The following is a 15,427-nucleotide window of genomic DNA, read 5'->3' on the forward strand; positions in this document are numbered from 1 at the left end:
GATCTCTGGTTTTTGGTCCCGGGACGGTAGGTGATCCGGAAGTCAAAACGGCCGAAGAACAGTGACCAGCGGGCTTGCCTGGGGTTCAGCCGCTTGGCGGTCCTGATATACTCCAGGTTCCGGTGGTCAGTGAAAACTGTGAATGGCACGGACGTTCCCTCCAACAGATGCCTCCACTCTTCAAGAGCCTCTTTCACCGCAAGGAGTTCTCGATTGCCGACGTCATAATTCCGTTCGGCCGGGGTCAACCTGCGGGAAAAATAGGCACACGGGTGAAGGACCTTATCGGTCTTCCCGCTCTGGGAAAGCACAGCTCCTATCCCTGAGTCCGAGGCGTCCACTTCAACCACTAACTGGCGACTAGGATCGGGCTGCACCAGAACGGGTGCAGACGAGAAGCGCCGTTTCAACTCCTTGAACGCGGCATCGCAACGATCCGACCAGGTGAAGGGGACTTTTGGTGAGGTCAGGGCTGTCAGGGGGCTAACTACCTGACTGTAGCCCTTAATGAACCTCCTGTAGAAATTTGCAAAGCCGAGGAACTGTTGCAGCTTCCTACGGCTAGTGGGTTGGGGCCAGTCTCTCACCGCCGCAACCTTGGCCGGATCAGGAGCGACGGAGTTGGGGGAGATGATAAACCCCAGGAAGGACAAAGATGTGCGGTGAAACTCACACTTCTCGCCCTTCACAAACAGCCAGTTCTCCAACAACCGCTGCAGGACCTGACGTACATGCCGGACATGAGTCTCAGGATCCGGGGAAAAGATGAGTATATCGTCTAGATATACGAAGACGAATCGGTGCAGGAAATCCCACAAGACATCATTAACTAATGCTTGGAACGTTGCGGGGGCGTTTGTGAGGCCAAACAGCATGACCAGGTACTCAAAGTGACCTAATGGGGTGTTGAATGCCGTCTTCCATTCGTCTCCCTTCCGGATCCGAACCAGGTGATACGCATTTCTAAGATCCAGCTTAGTAAAGATTTTGGCTCCATGCAGGGGGGTGAACACGGAATCTAATAATGGCAACGGGTATCGGTTGCGAACCGTAATCTCATTCAGCCCCCTGTAATCAATACATGGACGAAGTCCGCCATCTTTCTTGCCCACAAAAAAGAAACCTGCCCCCATCGGGGAGGTGGAGTTCCGGATCAGCCCGGCAGCTAATGAGTCCCGGATGTAGGTCTCCATTGATTCGCGCTCAGGTCGTGAGAGGTTGTACAGCCTGCTGGACGGGAACTCAGCACCTGGAACCAAATCAATGGCACAATCGTACGGACGGTGCGGGGGAAGGGTGAGTGCCAGATCCTTGCTGAAGACGTGAGCAAGATCGTGGTACTCAACCGGCACTGCCGTCAGATTGGGAGGGACTTTGACCTCCTCCTTAGCCTGGGAACTGGGAGGAACCGAGGATCCTAAACACACCCGATGGCAGGTTTCGCTCCACTGAACCACCACCCCAGACGGCCAATCGATCCGGGGATTGTGCTTTAACATCCATGGGATGCCCAAAATCACGCGGGAGGTAGAAGGAGTTACAAAAAACTCAATCTCCTCCCGGTGGTTTCCAGACACCACCAGAGTTACTGGTTGTGTCTTGTGTGTGAGTAAAGGGAGGAGGGTGCCATCTAGTGCCCGCACCTGCAATGGCGTAGGAAGCGCCACCAGAGGGAGCCCTACCTCCTTTGCCCATCTGCTGTCTAGCAGATTCCCTTCTGACCCCGTGTCCACCAGTGATCGGGCTTGAAGGGTTAAATCCCCGCTCAGGATTGTGACTGGGAGTCGTGTGGTAATTTGTGTGTGTCTCACGTGAATGTCTTGGCCCCCCCTTAGCCCAGTCTCTAAGGGCGAGTGTTGACGTTTTGGCCGTTTGGGGCAGTCTCTCTGTGTGTGCTCTGTTGAGCTGCAGAGAAAACACTCTCCACGGATCAGCCTCCCCATTTTGGCCCTGTGCATTTCCCTAACAACGTCAACAGGGGGAGCTGTTGCCCCACAAAGCGCTGCGGCTGTGGAGCGTGGGGAGGGCGGCCCCTTTTCGAACCCGGAAGGGAGAGGGGCGGCGCGTATCCGGTCACGTCCTTCGCCTCGCTCCCGACGGTGTTCCTCTAACCGATTGTCTAATCGTATAACGAGATCAATAAGCCCATCTAAATCCCGCGGTTCGTCCTTGGCCACCAGGAGCTCCTTCAGGACCAATGACAGTCCGTTTACGAAGGCGGCGCGGAGGGCAGTGCTATTCCAGCCGGACCTCGCAGCCGCGATGCGGAAGTCGACTGCATAAGCAGCTGCGCTCCGGCGCCCCTGTCTCATTGACAGCAGCACGGCTGAAGCGGTCTCTCCTCTATTTGGGTGATCGAACACTGTTCTGAACTCCCTCACAAACCCATCATATGTCAGAAGGAGCCGTGAATTTTGCTCCCAAAGCGCTGTAGCCCAAGCGCGTGCCTTGCCGCGAAGCAGATTAATTACATAAGATATCTTACTAGCATCAGTCGCGTACATGACGGGACGTTGTGCGAAGACGAGCGAACACTGCATAAGAAAGTCCGCGCATGTCTCCACACAACCCCCGTACGGCTCTGGAGGGCTTATGTATGCTTCAGGGGAAGGTGGGAGGGGTTGTTGAACGACCTGTGGAACGTCACTGTTACGCACAGGGTCGACAGGAGGGAGAGCCGCAGCAGCGCCCTGAGGGCGCGCCTCCACCTGCGCGGCGAGAGCCTCCACCCTGCGGTTAAGGAGGACGTTCTGCTCGGTCATTAAATCCAACTGAGCCGTGAAAGTGGTGAGGATCCGCTGCAACTCACCGATCATTCCTCCTGCGGACGCCTGTGCGCCCTGTTCTTCCATTGGCCGTTCAACAGCCGGTTGACGCCCCTCGGGATCCATGACGTTGGCCGAGATATCCTGTTGGGAAAGTGTAGGTACACGGACCCACAACAGGGGGCGCAAATGAACGGACAATGGAGCAGGTCAAATAACAACACTTTACTGTTGTGAATGTGCACAACAAATACAAAAGATTCCAACAATAGACCAGAGTCAATTCACAAAGGTGTCGTGTGGGCAGGCTCGAAGATAGGAGACGCCTGTCCAAAGCAGAACCGGAACCACACGATTTCCTCCGCCACCAGACCCCGGGAATACTGGAGCCGCCAAGTCCCGAACCCCCAGGTGGCCACTGCCTCCGCGTGTCGGACCTGGTACTGCTGGCGAGGAACAAGAACACAATTAAACGTGGGCGCGTTTGCACCCAGCAACCTGCACGGCAGGGAAGCTACCTCCACCTCTCGTTGGAGAAAAAGTCTGCTATCACTCACAAAAATCACAAAAGGTTACTGTCAAGCAGTCAGCTGAGAATATTACCTTCCAGGTAGAACGATATCTCGGCAAAGAGGTGGAGACGTCGTCCTGCTGATATACTCCTGCCGATCAGATGATTGGTAACAGCTGTTGCAGGTGATGCGTGACAGCTGTCACCCTGGCTGCTCCTGTGAGGCGGCTGCGCCCTCTGGTGCCTGGAGCCCGCACTCCAGACAGGGCGCCCTCTGGTGGTGGGCCAGCAGTACCTCCTCTTCTGGCGGCCCACACAACACATTCATCGCTTTCCTCTGCGACGTCATTTTGAGACATTTTTTTCGCGAACACAGATCCACAAACAAATGCTGACTGATTCACAAATACACATGCACACTGGATATCCACTAGTTGGCAGTGTGGTTCCATTCATTGATGTGGCAAGCTGAATTATTTTTTAAAATTATGTGTCCGCGGATTTCATCATGGGAAAGGGGGATGGGGGTGTTAGTGTTGTACTGTTTAACGCAGTGGTTCAAATAAGCGTATTAAACAGCATTGCGCCTGTGCGTGCTCCATGACATAGACATGCTACAAAATTCTTCTTTTAAAAACTTGAAAGTTCTAAAAGTTGCTACATTTAGCTAAGCTTCGCACAGGAGCCACACAGCGTCACCGCAGCAACCAACCAGTCCCGCTTTACGACAACTATCGCAACAGTCAGGCTCCGCGGATCCGAGGAAACTGATTTGTATCTGTAACACACAGATCAGTGTCCGCGGACTTATAAAACTTGCATTATGTCGTAAAAAAAAGAACGCTTTGCGATAAGCATTTTAAATACTCAGTAACGATCACGATTAAAGAGTCATCCGGGAGCATATAGTTTCAGCTTGCCACATAAATGAATGGAACCACACTGCCATCTAGTGGATATCCAGTGTGCGTGTGTATTTGTGAATCAGTTGGCATTTGTTTGTGGATCTGTGTTTGCGAAAAGAATGTCTCAAAATGACGTCGCAGAGGAAAGCGATGAATGCGTGTAATTGGTGATCCACAAATGCTGAAACTCAATTCACAAATACAATTTCCAGTTTTACAAATGTAATTTTTTTTTTTTTATAAATTAAGTTTTATATTTGCAAATACAACATTATTTGCAAAGACCAGTTTACAAGTTACAAATATGAAATTTGCATTTGTGGATATGAACACATTTGCAAATCAATGATTATTTGTAGATCACCCTGTGTGCATTTACAAATATTAATGAGACAATTTTAACTCCATAGTTTCTTATCTCACAAAGACAATAAACTGCTTTTCACAGGACTGAAGCATGCTCCATTCCCTCCCCCACCCCCTCCTATCCGGCTCACGTCACTCCTTTCCCCTTCGGCGGGGGCGGTGCAGTTTTAGCTGCAGCCCCCGTTATTACCCCCAAGCTGACGGCGGTGCATCTCAGGGTTGCTGTGTGGCCTTCAGCCACTTGCCTCAATTCGGATAACAGACTTCTTCAAACTTAGTGCACATAAACAATGTCAAATGTGTATGTGCTGTCTTTAATTCTGATGTGTGCCATTATTACGGTAAACAAGTAATAATTGTGGACTAATTGCTGTCTGAGGTAACTGGAGTGTAAACATAATTTCTCCACTGTGAGATCAATAAAGTATAAAGTATGCCCAGCCACCTTATTTTCAGTTCAATTTATTTCATTTATATAGCACCATTCATTCATTTATATAGCACCAAATCACAACAAAGCTACCTCACGGCGCTTCACACAAGTAAGTTTTAACCTTACCAACCCCTTAAAAAGGTCACTGTATCTGCAGCTTCACTCTTTCACTCTTTAATCAGTGTTGGTGGCCATACATCAAGCGCTGATTGTTTTAGTTGCACAGTCAACTCCCCCTTCGTTACAATGTTTTGCTGTAACATTAGTATTTTAGGTGCAACTATCCATCTGCTAATATAGTGGCCTTTTTGTGAACAAAACCTCATGAAATTAATCTTATTTACATAAAGCGACAGCTCACTCCCAACCTGAAGGCAGCAATCGGCTAAATATGTTTCTTTCTGATGTAGAATCCTGGATTCTACATCCGATGTACTGTACCTAAATTCCTAAACAAATGCCTTCTTTCTGGACCATTAATTTTATCTTTCAGCACCAGGCAATTAATAAAGGTGGGATTTATGAGCTCACCAACATTTCGATGACAAATAAATCCATTGGTGTCATTGCAGGACTTTATTATCCATTTGCCAATGCCAAGCAAAGGATTGTTGGTCACCAAAACACATTGTTCCTAGTAATGGACAAAGAGAAGGGTTATTAAAAGCAAGGCACAGGAAAACTAAAACTACAAGACTTAAAATGTGCTGATTTGTTCTTTTAATAATTTACTCTATTTAAACTTGACCTGCTAAAATTTCACTATTGTAATTTTAACCCTCAAGCGACCAAGAGGGGTCATTAATGACCCCGGGCATATATTTTTGTGTGCCATTTTTCTCATTTTAATCAGAAAAAAATTTCCTACCATGAATTTGTCAATGTATTTGTCCTGTATTTGTTCAGAGAATTTTGCAAGGATTGGCCGATCCATGTCCAAACCTGTGACCAATATGGTATATATAATCATGATGCCTAGTTGATTCCAATTTAATTGGGGTGGATTTGTTTTAACTTTGTGTTGATTTATGTTTAGCTGCAGATGTTGGCATATTGGACAGTATGTCAAGTAAAATCACAGCAGATATTGCAGTGTTGTTGTGACTATAAGACTGCTTTTTATTTGTTTGTTTGATGGCTTTCCTTGGAATACATCTGACAAAAATGGGATCATCTCATATTCTTGGATGAGCATTTTGCATCAAATACATTTGCAATAGCAGGTGACGCCAAATGCCTGTGGAATGAGGGTGCTACCTAGGATTCTATCTGTCTTGCAGTGCTACATGATGGAGGTACACAGTAACAGTCTTGGAAAGAAAACAACTCAAAACTAAGTACTTAGCCAGAAAATGAGACATTATAATGCAAACTTTAAACTTGTGGTCATAAATGTAGCAGAGTTATCAAACAACTCTCAAGCAGTTAAGAAATATGTAGCCACAAAAAAAAATATCTTTAATATGTAATCCATGGTCAAAAAGCTATATTTTCAAATAAAACTATTTTCTTTATTAAAAAATAAGATCTGATCTTCCAAAAGTTTCCAAACATTTATCTTGAAAAGGGGGAGACATTTTATAATCGGGGTCATTATATTTTCATTATAATGTAGTATTTTCAATGCACTTTAGAGAGCAGTACTATATAATTTGTATATCCTCTGTATTTCCCCAAGAGGGAGTACTTGGCAACAGTCGTAAGGCAAAAAAAACAAAAAACCTCTTTATTAACAGGAACAAAATTTAAGATAAACTAAACTGTAGCGGAGCCATCTGCCACATTAGGTTCAGCATGGGGCCTTAAACCTCTGCATCTGCCCATCACATTTAAGATTAGAAGATCTTTGAAGATTTGGTTGTTTGCAACCAGGTGACTGTAAAGATACAATAAACTATTCCTCATATCAGTTATTCTTTGATATCAAATTTTTGTGCATGGTGCAATCAGTTGTGAGTTGCCTAACCTCATTCCATCTTTGATAAAAGCTTCCTTGGTAGCGTCGATTTCCCTAAAAAATAACAATAAAAATTAACAAATATTTTTAATCAACATACAATTTAGTCTTGTGCATCTTCTGTCATTTTGACAGTTGTTTGATCCAAATTAGGTGACAAGGTTTCAAAGAATACTTACAGAATTGCCCCAGTTGGTGTACTTCCGTTGTTTTCCATCACTCCAGTAAAAGCCTTCGCCTTTGATACTGTTCAAACCAATCCACAAGTTTGTACTGGCTGCCTCCGCCAACTGAGCAATCAAAAATGCTGAAAAGCATAGATTGAATCAAAATATTATCATCAACTTGTTTTAGATTCTGGCTAAATATAAAAAATGAAACATGAATTTGGCTTCAACAAGTAATTTTACGATTTTCAAAAAAAAAAATCACATCTTGAGGCTTTTTTACATGTCGTGCATTATACCAAAAAAACAAACAAACTTTGAATGCGCCTCGAAGTAATGGAGACTAAAGTCCCTCCTATGGAAATGCATTGCGCTCTTGCATCCTCCCAGGTGGTCTTCCGGTTCGTCACAAAGTTGTAACACTGCAAGTAAGAAACAAAAGTAAGAACAAAGCAACCAAACAATAGCTTTTACTAACTTCTGTGTCATGTAATTTTTTTTCTTTCATTTCATTTCATTTCTTCCCAGGATTAGTCTTTAATTGTTCTGGATTGCTTTCTAGCCAGATAACGTTCAAACCTGTTTTTCCAAATCTGACTCATCCTACTCACGCATGTGGTTACACTTGCTCCAGTTGCTCACACTGTGTTTGTGCACAAGCGTGCACAAAACCTTCGCAGCGGGATCATACACGTCTGCCCGTCTGCGCGATGTTCTCATGGTTCACTAATTTCAACTGTTTTGTACTGTTTCGCCGTAATCCAACCAAATTTTTGCACTATGTGTGAAGGGGCCCGAATGATTGTTCCTTGTATTTTATAATTATTATTATTATTTTCACAGCTAATTATCGTGATTTCCACATTCCACATTGGACATTGCACAAAATCTTCACTGCAGGATCGTACACGCCTGCCCATCTGCGCAATGTTCTTGTGGTTCACTAATTCGAACTGTTTTGCACTGTTTCGCCATAATCCAACCAAATTCCCACTATGTCTGAAGGGGCCCTAATGATTGTCCCTTGCATTTTATAATTATTATTTCCACAGCTAATTATTGTGATTTCTGACCTTTGAATCAAACTTTTTCCATGCCAGAGGGCAACCGCCTTTAGGGGGCACTGTGGGGGCTGCAGTTGTGTTGACAGGCGCTGACATACTGCGTTTACAGATGGATTGACATTCTTTACCACAATTATAGTTTGACCAGAAACCTGCAAGTGGAGTAAAGACATAATTAGTGAAGTTGTTTACATTTTTTTGTTCGTTTTTTAATTATTTTTTTAACTGCAAGATTGAGCATCTAATTCAGGCCAAACACAGAATAAAGTGAGAGATCTGGCCATTTATGATGTAGTTTGAGTTTCTACCTTGTAGGTTACTCACCCATATAGTAAGTCATAGCAACACAGTTTTCATCATAGCTGGTAAAATCTGGCTGATTTTCATCCCATCTCCGAAATACCACTGAAGATCCATCCATCCACCTTGAATGTTGCACAAATGAGGGAACATTAATTTATGAAAATAATTTCTGTACGTGATGAATAACAAACACGCTCTCAGATGCCATTAACTTGTCATAGAAAAGTGGAAAAACTCCTCTTTGCATGTTGCTGATTTTCTCAAAGTGTTTGATTTTGCTGATGGGCTGTTTTGTGGGACAGTCTGAGAATTTGTGGGATTAAAAATAAGTTGCTGGACGTCATAATTGGTTTGTAAAGAGGTGCTGCGGTGTTGTGTGGAGAAGGGGCAGACTCGCTGACTTCTTCCCCTTTAGTTCTCTCTATCACATACAGTATAGTCACCTATGAATCACCATAGAGGTGAACTATGATTGTTATATATCATATAAGTGGAAACAAGACTGGACAAACTAAGTCATAAACAATAAAAAGAGTAAGGACAATATTCCAGATACAGTAGAATATTGTCCTGCTGCCTGAGGTTGCTTCTGGCTTCACGTGAGTTTGTATGCTTCAATATTCTCAAGTTCCACAAGTTTGAAATGACAGGTCATTAAACATCCAATTGCCTGTATCACATTTGAGTTTCTTGAGTCTTTCTTCTGTTCTTGTTGAGATCACAAAGAGAGCCGTTCACATCAAGAATTGTCAAACGTTGTTTTTGGCTTCACACAGCTTTGTATGCTTCATCAGGAGAGCTGACTCTGTCCTGGGGGTTGACCTGGAGTCTGTGGTGGAAGTGTCAGAGAGGAGGATGCTGAGGAAGCTGCTCAGGCAACTGGCTTACAATCAGGGACAGAGTGAGAAGCTCAAATATGCAGGAAGTGACTCAAACTGCAGCCACTGCCTCTTCACATCGAACAGACCCACCTGAGGAGGTTCGGGCAACTGATAAGGATGCCTGCCCCTGGTTGTCTCCCTAGGGAGGTCTTCCAGGCACATCTAACTGGCCTCAGGCAAGGCCCAGGAAACACTGGAGGGATTATATTTCCCAGATGGCTTGGGATCCCCCAGGAAGTGTTAGACGACTTGGCTGAGGACAAAGAAGTGTGGGTTGAGCTGCTACCAAGACCGGATAAGCAACAATTAATGAATGAATGAAGTCTTTATGGTCCCGGTGCTTCCTGTGGTACTGGATGGTTATGAGACTTGGACATTGACAAGTCATGGATATCCTTGATACCATGTCTCTTCTGAGGATCCTTGGGTACCACGAAAAAGAAAAAAAACTCTGTGCCAAATGAACGATTACCTAAGCAAACTCAGATCAGTTGCACACTTGCATTGTGAGGTAACATCAGCAACAACATTTTAGCCATGTGGCGTGTTTCTCTCCATATATGATCCAGCACCCTGGTGTTGAGGACCACAGCAACTGAAAAGGTCCAAGGTGATGTCCACATTGCACCTGGCTGTGGCAGATAGATGGGTGCTTTTGAGGGGATTGGGTGGATTGAATGGATGCCTGTATGATTGCTATTCAGGACCCACGGTGGTTCAACGATGCAGCGCATGGAACGAGTATGTCCCCTCAGAACTCCAAACATTTAGACTGAAGCAAATAATGCAACAGTATAACCAGCCTACATATAAACCAGTAATGATAAGAATTATTGACAGGGTTTTTAGGGTGAGAGGCATTTCAGTCTGCTGTCTTACATTTAATTTAAGACACATCCATATTTCTACTGTAACATACTCACCAGAGTGATCGATCATAATCCACCTTCAAACCTATGTAATACATCCCGTAGTTTCTGGATATCTGTATGCACACACATAGACACTTTAAGAACTATAGCTTTTATTCTGGGTCAGTCAAATATGTTGAACCTGAAAGAATGGACTTAGCAGTCCAGGAAGTACATACCAGTTTCCACAGAAAGACACTTTCAGCTTCACTGTTAATGACAACCAAGTCGCCATGTTTCTGTTGGCAGTAGTGGCGCGCATCCTCCGCTGCCATTGACATGGTGTTGATATAATACTGATTTCCCCTCCACACATACCAGCCATCGGATGTCATATTGTGTTCTGGAAAGGTATCAGAAATATGTACATTGAATCATTTTAGATTTTTTCACACACTGAGTTTTAACAATTTTATTCTGTGTCCAAAGCATTGTTATTGTTATTATTAGCCCCCTATGATTTTTTTTTTTTTTCAAAGGTTTCTATGAAACAATTTTGTTTCTGTGTCCAAAGTAAAACAAGGTAAGCATCCAAAAATTAAACTCAGATATTTGGAAATGTGTTGAAAATTCCTTGCTCTGTTAAAAAAGCACTTGTGAAAATTTGAAGAAAACATTCAGTTTCGTGTGTGGGGTGGGGCGGGGAGCTGGTATTTTTGTCTTTATCTGTATGTAATTTCAAAAAATGAATAACCCATACATACCATGATATGTGTTTTCCAGTAACACGTGTGTCCTGATTAAATTATTTGATTTGAGTTGTAGAGATCAAAAATATAAATGAGCTGTACAGTAAAATAGATGACTATCACAGACTGCACTGGTGTGGACTAAAGCCTGTAACGACTGTCGAAACAAATTTTATTAACTGTGCTCTTCTTTTTTAAATTCGCTAACATACAATACCCAGGTTTAGCTTTTCTTTGTTTCTTTCTTTCTTTCTTTCTTTAACCTGGGTATTGTAATATAACAACTTTAAGAAAAAAATATATAAATTACAATACTTTAAGATTATGCTTTATTAACAAAACAAACAAAAAAAAATCAACATAGCCTATTATGTTTAAGTTTTTAAGATTATAATTTATTATTAAAGGATGCAGAGAACATTATTATTTTGCTGTTTGTTCAATGAAAGCTTACCCGTTGCAGTGTTATTTGGAGGTGGCTTTGGAGTCACTCCTGCAAATACATCATCAAGAAAATTATGTACACAATAAAGGTTAGCAAAACATACAAATTTGGCTATTTTTTCCCTTAATCAAATCAGTAATAATTGCTTTGTAATCTAATGTGAATTAGATTAGCAGTATTAATCTCATTTTCGGGAGGTGTTGTTTCGCAGTTAAGCAGTGGGTTTGAGATGAGATGATTGTAAGTTCAAATCCCCGTCAGACTGGAAAATTACTAAGGGCCCTTGGGCAGGGCCCTTAATCCCCAGTTTACTTCCATTGAGCAGTTGAGTGCGTTCCATGGCAGCATCCTGACATCTGTTAATGTGAGGCATCATTGTAAAGCACTTTGAGCTTCTGATTCAGTCCTGTGTAGTTGCAGTCTATTTGCCATTTTAATTGCTTGTATCTGTGACTTTGTTATTTAAGTCATTACCCAAAGTTCATGATGATAGGTGAGGCTAATGTGCCCAGATAGAGTGGTGTCAACTCAGAACATGGCACCATTTTGGTTCCAACTGCACTGAACTACTGAATGAACCTTTAATGTTTTCAACATTTTTTAATATCATTTAACCCCAAACAGCAACACATCCAGGTACAGGTACTATCAAAATAAATATAAAATCAGTTAAGTGATGAAATTTACATAAATTTACAATTTATGATGATTTATTTAATTAATTTAAAACCTGATTTATACAGCTGCTGCTCTGTAACTCCGTGTCATGCAATGACATGACAGTTTTAAAGTTCTCCGTCTCTGGATTATGATTTATTCTGGACTAATTTGACCCTCAACAAGCTTTTCTTTCTTCAATCATCACCTCCAAATCAAAGGTAAGTTGTACATTTTCCACTTTTACTGACTTCGTGCTGTGTTTTGGACTTTTCTGATCCATTTGTAATCAGTGTGCGCACAGCAAAAACTACTATAATATGATGGCAGATGAAGTAAATAAAAACAGAATACATTGATTTGCAAATCCTCTTCAAACTATATTCAATTGAATACACCACAAAGACAAGATATTTAATGTTCAAACTTGTAGACTTTTGTTTTGGTGAAAGTATTTGCTCATTTTGAAATGGATGCCTGCAACACATTTCAAAAAGCTGGGACAGGGGCAACAAAAGACTGGGAAAGTTGATGAATGCTCAAAGAACACCTGTTTGGAACATTCCACCTGTGAACAGGTTAATTGGAAACAGGTGAGTGTCATGATTGGGTATAAAAGGAGTATCCCCAAAAGGCTCAGCCGTTCACAAGAAAAGATGGGGCAAGGATCACCACTTTGTGAACAACTGCATGAAAAAAACAGTTTAAGAAATGTTTCTCAACATTCAATTGCAAGGAATTTAGGGATTCCATTATCTACAGTCCATAATATAATCAGAACCTTCAGAGAATCTGAAGAACTTTCTACACGTAAGCAGCAAGGGCGAAAACCAACATTTAATGCCCGTGACCTTCAATCCCTCAGGTGACACTGCGTTAAAAACTGACATCATTGTGTAAAGGATCTTACTGCGTGGGTTCAGGAGAACTTCAGAAAACCATTGTCAGTTAACACAGTTCGTCACTACATCTACAAGTACAAGTTAAAACTCTACCATTCAAAGCAAAAGCCAAACATCAACAACATCCAGAAATGCTGCCACCTTCTCTGGGCCCGAGCTCATTAGAAATGGACAGACACAAAGTGGAAAAGTGTGCTGTGGTCTGATGAGTCCACATTTCAAATTGGTTTTGGAAATCATGGACATTGTGTCCTCCAGACAAAAGAAGAAAAAGACCACCCAGACTGTTACTAGCGCAAAGTTCAAAAGCCAGCATCTGTGATGGTATGGGGGTGTGTTAGTGCTCATGTGATGGCACCATCAATGCTGAAAGATACAACCAGGTTTTGGAGCCACACATGCTGCCATTCAAGCAACGTCTTTTTTCAGGGACGTCCCTGCTTATTTCTGCAAGACAACACCAAGCCACATTCTGCATGTGTTACAACAGTGTGGCTTCATAAAAGAGTGCGGGTACTAGACTGGCCTGCCTGCAGTCCAGACCTGTTGCCCATTGAAAATGTGTGGCACATTATGAAGTGCTAAATACGACATGGAGACCCCGGACTGTTGAACAACTGAAGTCGTACATCAAGCAAGAATGGGAAAAAACTCCACCTACAAAACTTCAACAATTAGTGTCCTCAGTTCCCAAACGCTTACTGAGTGTTGTTAGAAGGAAAGGTGATGTAACACAGTGGTAAACATACCACTGTCCCAGCTTTTTTGAAATGTGTTGCAGGCATCCATTTCAAAATGAGCAAATATTTGCACAAAAACAATAAAGTTTAGCAGTTTGAACATTAAATATCTTGTCTTTGTGGTGTATTCAATTGAATATAGATTGAGGAGGATTTGCAAATCATTGTATTCTGTTTTTATTTACATTTTACACAACGTCCCAACTTGGGACTTTTTTTGTCTGGTGACTGCGAATATCTGGTTTATATGATGACGGTTTAGGTGAGTTTTACTGTACATGGGACTGAACAATAAATTTGCCTCTCAAAGCTTTGATGATGAAGACGCTTCCAACCCACACAGTTGACTTTATTTTCCCAAATTCTTCTTCTGTTCAGATCTGAAGGAAATCTGTACATGTTGAAGCCTTGCTGTGTCTATTTGTGCCCCAAATGCACAGCAACCCGGCATTTTCAGCAAATAAATAAATAAAATAGCTGGATTTACATGCAGACAGATTAACCGTGAATGCTATTTTGAACCCAAGATGGCACGATGAGTCACGTGACCAGTTTTTTCTTTTTTACTCATCATGTTGGCACTCTATCAAGGCACACTAGGTGAGGCTAGGAGCGTAAATCTGTCTGCCAGTCTCGTGCTCCATCTTACTCACACTCGTAAACAAGAGTGTGGAAATTAACTCTCCTCTGACACAGAGGGGACAAGCCACCCTTTTTCCGACAGAAGACCTCATTCTTTTGTCCACAGCCTTGGGGAACCAGGATCAAAGATTGGGTGCCACAGCTTTAGAAGGCACACATTTAATACAAGCCACATTTTCTCCACTATACCTGCACGGATCTGACAGAGCCAGTCATTGTAACTCTCACAGTGTACGTCATTCCAAGAGCCGCTTTCATCCCAGTGATACATCCTGAACTCAACACAAGATTCTGCGTTATTAAAATTGTTAGGCTCCCCTTCCTGCCAGTGCTGGAAATTTAGCTGTAAATGAAAAATAAAAATAAAAAAGGACATGCTTATGGGTTCACTGGTAATAGAAAGTAAATAATAATGATGGAAAAAAGTTAGATTATCAAATTAGTCATGAAGGTAGAATATACTCACTGGGGTTCCATCGCTCCAAGTATAACCAGAGTTTGAGTCAGAAACACGAAGTCCTATCCAAGCTTTCCCATGCCTGTGGGTCCCATCACATAAATGGCACTATTATTATTAGTTAAGGCATATTGTTTAAGCCCCCCGTGACCCGATCCTGCATAAGCGGTTGAAGATGAGTGAGTAAGTGATATTATCTAAGCCAAAATTTCAACCCAATCTCATGACATTTCATGATGGCATCATGAAAATTGATTTAATCTATTAGTTTGTGATGGTACCACAATATTTGGGGTGAGGGTTAAGGGGGGAAAAAGCATGAGACTGAGTTGCAAAATTTATGCATTTTCTTAATTGTTATCATAGACACTGATTTTACTGATATGTGAAATCTCAAGCCAGAGTAGCAGAGACGAAATATACAACGGCAGGTCAAACTGTTATTAAAGAATGGACAGTGCATGTGGATGGGGTTGACAAAACCTGTCAATGGCAGTGCAAATCAGTGAGAGCAAACTCAAATAATGTGCCGGAATGTTTCGAAAATGTTGCCACACCCATTGTTTGAAGCATTGTTCCAGAGTCTGTATCAAAAGGAAGAAGTTATCTGCAGTGTGAAAGGAAAGTCGTTA

The 15,427-nt window shown here is 42.6% G+C and overlaps 1 protein-coding gene and 1 long non-coding RNA gene across 2 annotated transcripts in view; one reads left to right on the plus strand and one right to left on the minus strand.

Annotated features, from left to right (window-relative positions):
• The window catches only part of LOC117521652 (macrophage mannose receptor 1-like), a 52,076-nt gene that overhangs the window by 17,741 nt on the left and 18,908 nt on the right, over positions 1-15,427 (minus strand). The window contains exons 14-24 of the mRNA XM_034182975.1: positions 14,805-14,877; positions 14,528-14,681; positions 11,407-11,445; positions 10,443-10,606; positions 10,276-10,337; positions 8,493-8,593; positions 8,178-8,320; positions 7,421-7,526; positions 7,117-7,244; positions 6,947-6,991; positions 5,512-5,614 (exon numbers count right to left, since the gene is read on the minus strand). Coding sequence (XP_034038866.1) covers positions 5,512-5,614; positions 6,947-6,991; positions 7,117-7,244; positions 7,421-7,526; positions 8,178-8,320; positions 8,493-8,593; positions 10,276-10,337; positions 10,443-10,606; positions 11,407-11,445; positions 14,528-14,681; positions 14,805-14,877 — 1,118 coding nt within the window. The remainder of the gene's footprint in view (positions 1-5,511; positions 5,615-6,946; positions 6,992-7,116; positions 7,245-7,420; positions 7,527-8,177; positions 8,321-8,492; positions 8,594-10,275; positions 10,338-10,442; positions 10,607-11,406; positions 11,446-14,527; positions 14,682-14,804; positions 14,878-15,427) is intronic.
• Positions 1-15,427, plus strand: part of LOC117521653 — a 60,239-nt gene that overhangs the window by 17,089 nt on the left and 27,723 nt on the right. The gene's annotated exons all lie outside the window — the stretch shown is intronic.

Source organism: Thalassophryne amazonica, chromosome 12 (assembly GCF_902500255.1).
Source record: "Thalassophryne amazonica chromosome 12, fThaAma1.1, whole genome shotgun sequence".
NCBI lineage: Eukaryota > Metazoa > Chordata > Actinopteri > Batrachoidiformes > Batrachoididae > Thalassophryne > Thalassophryne amazonica.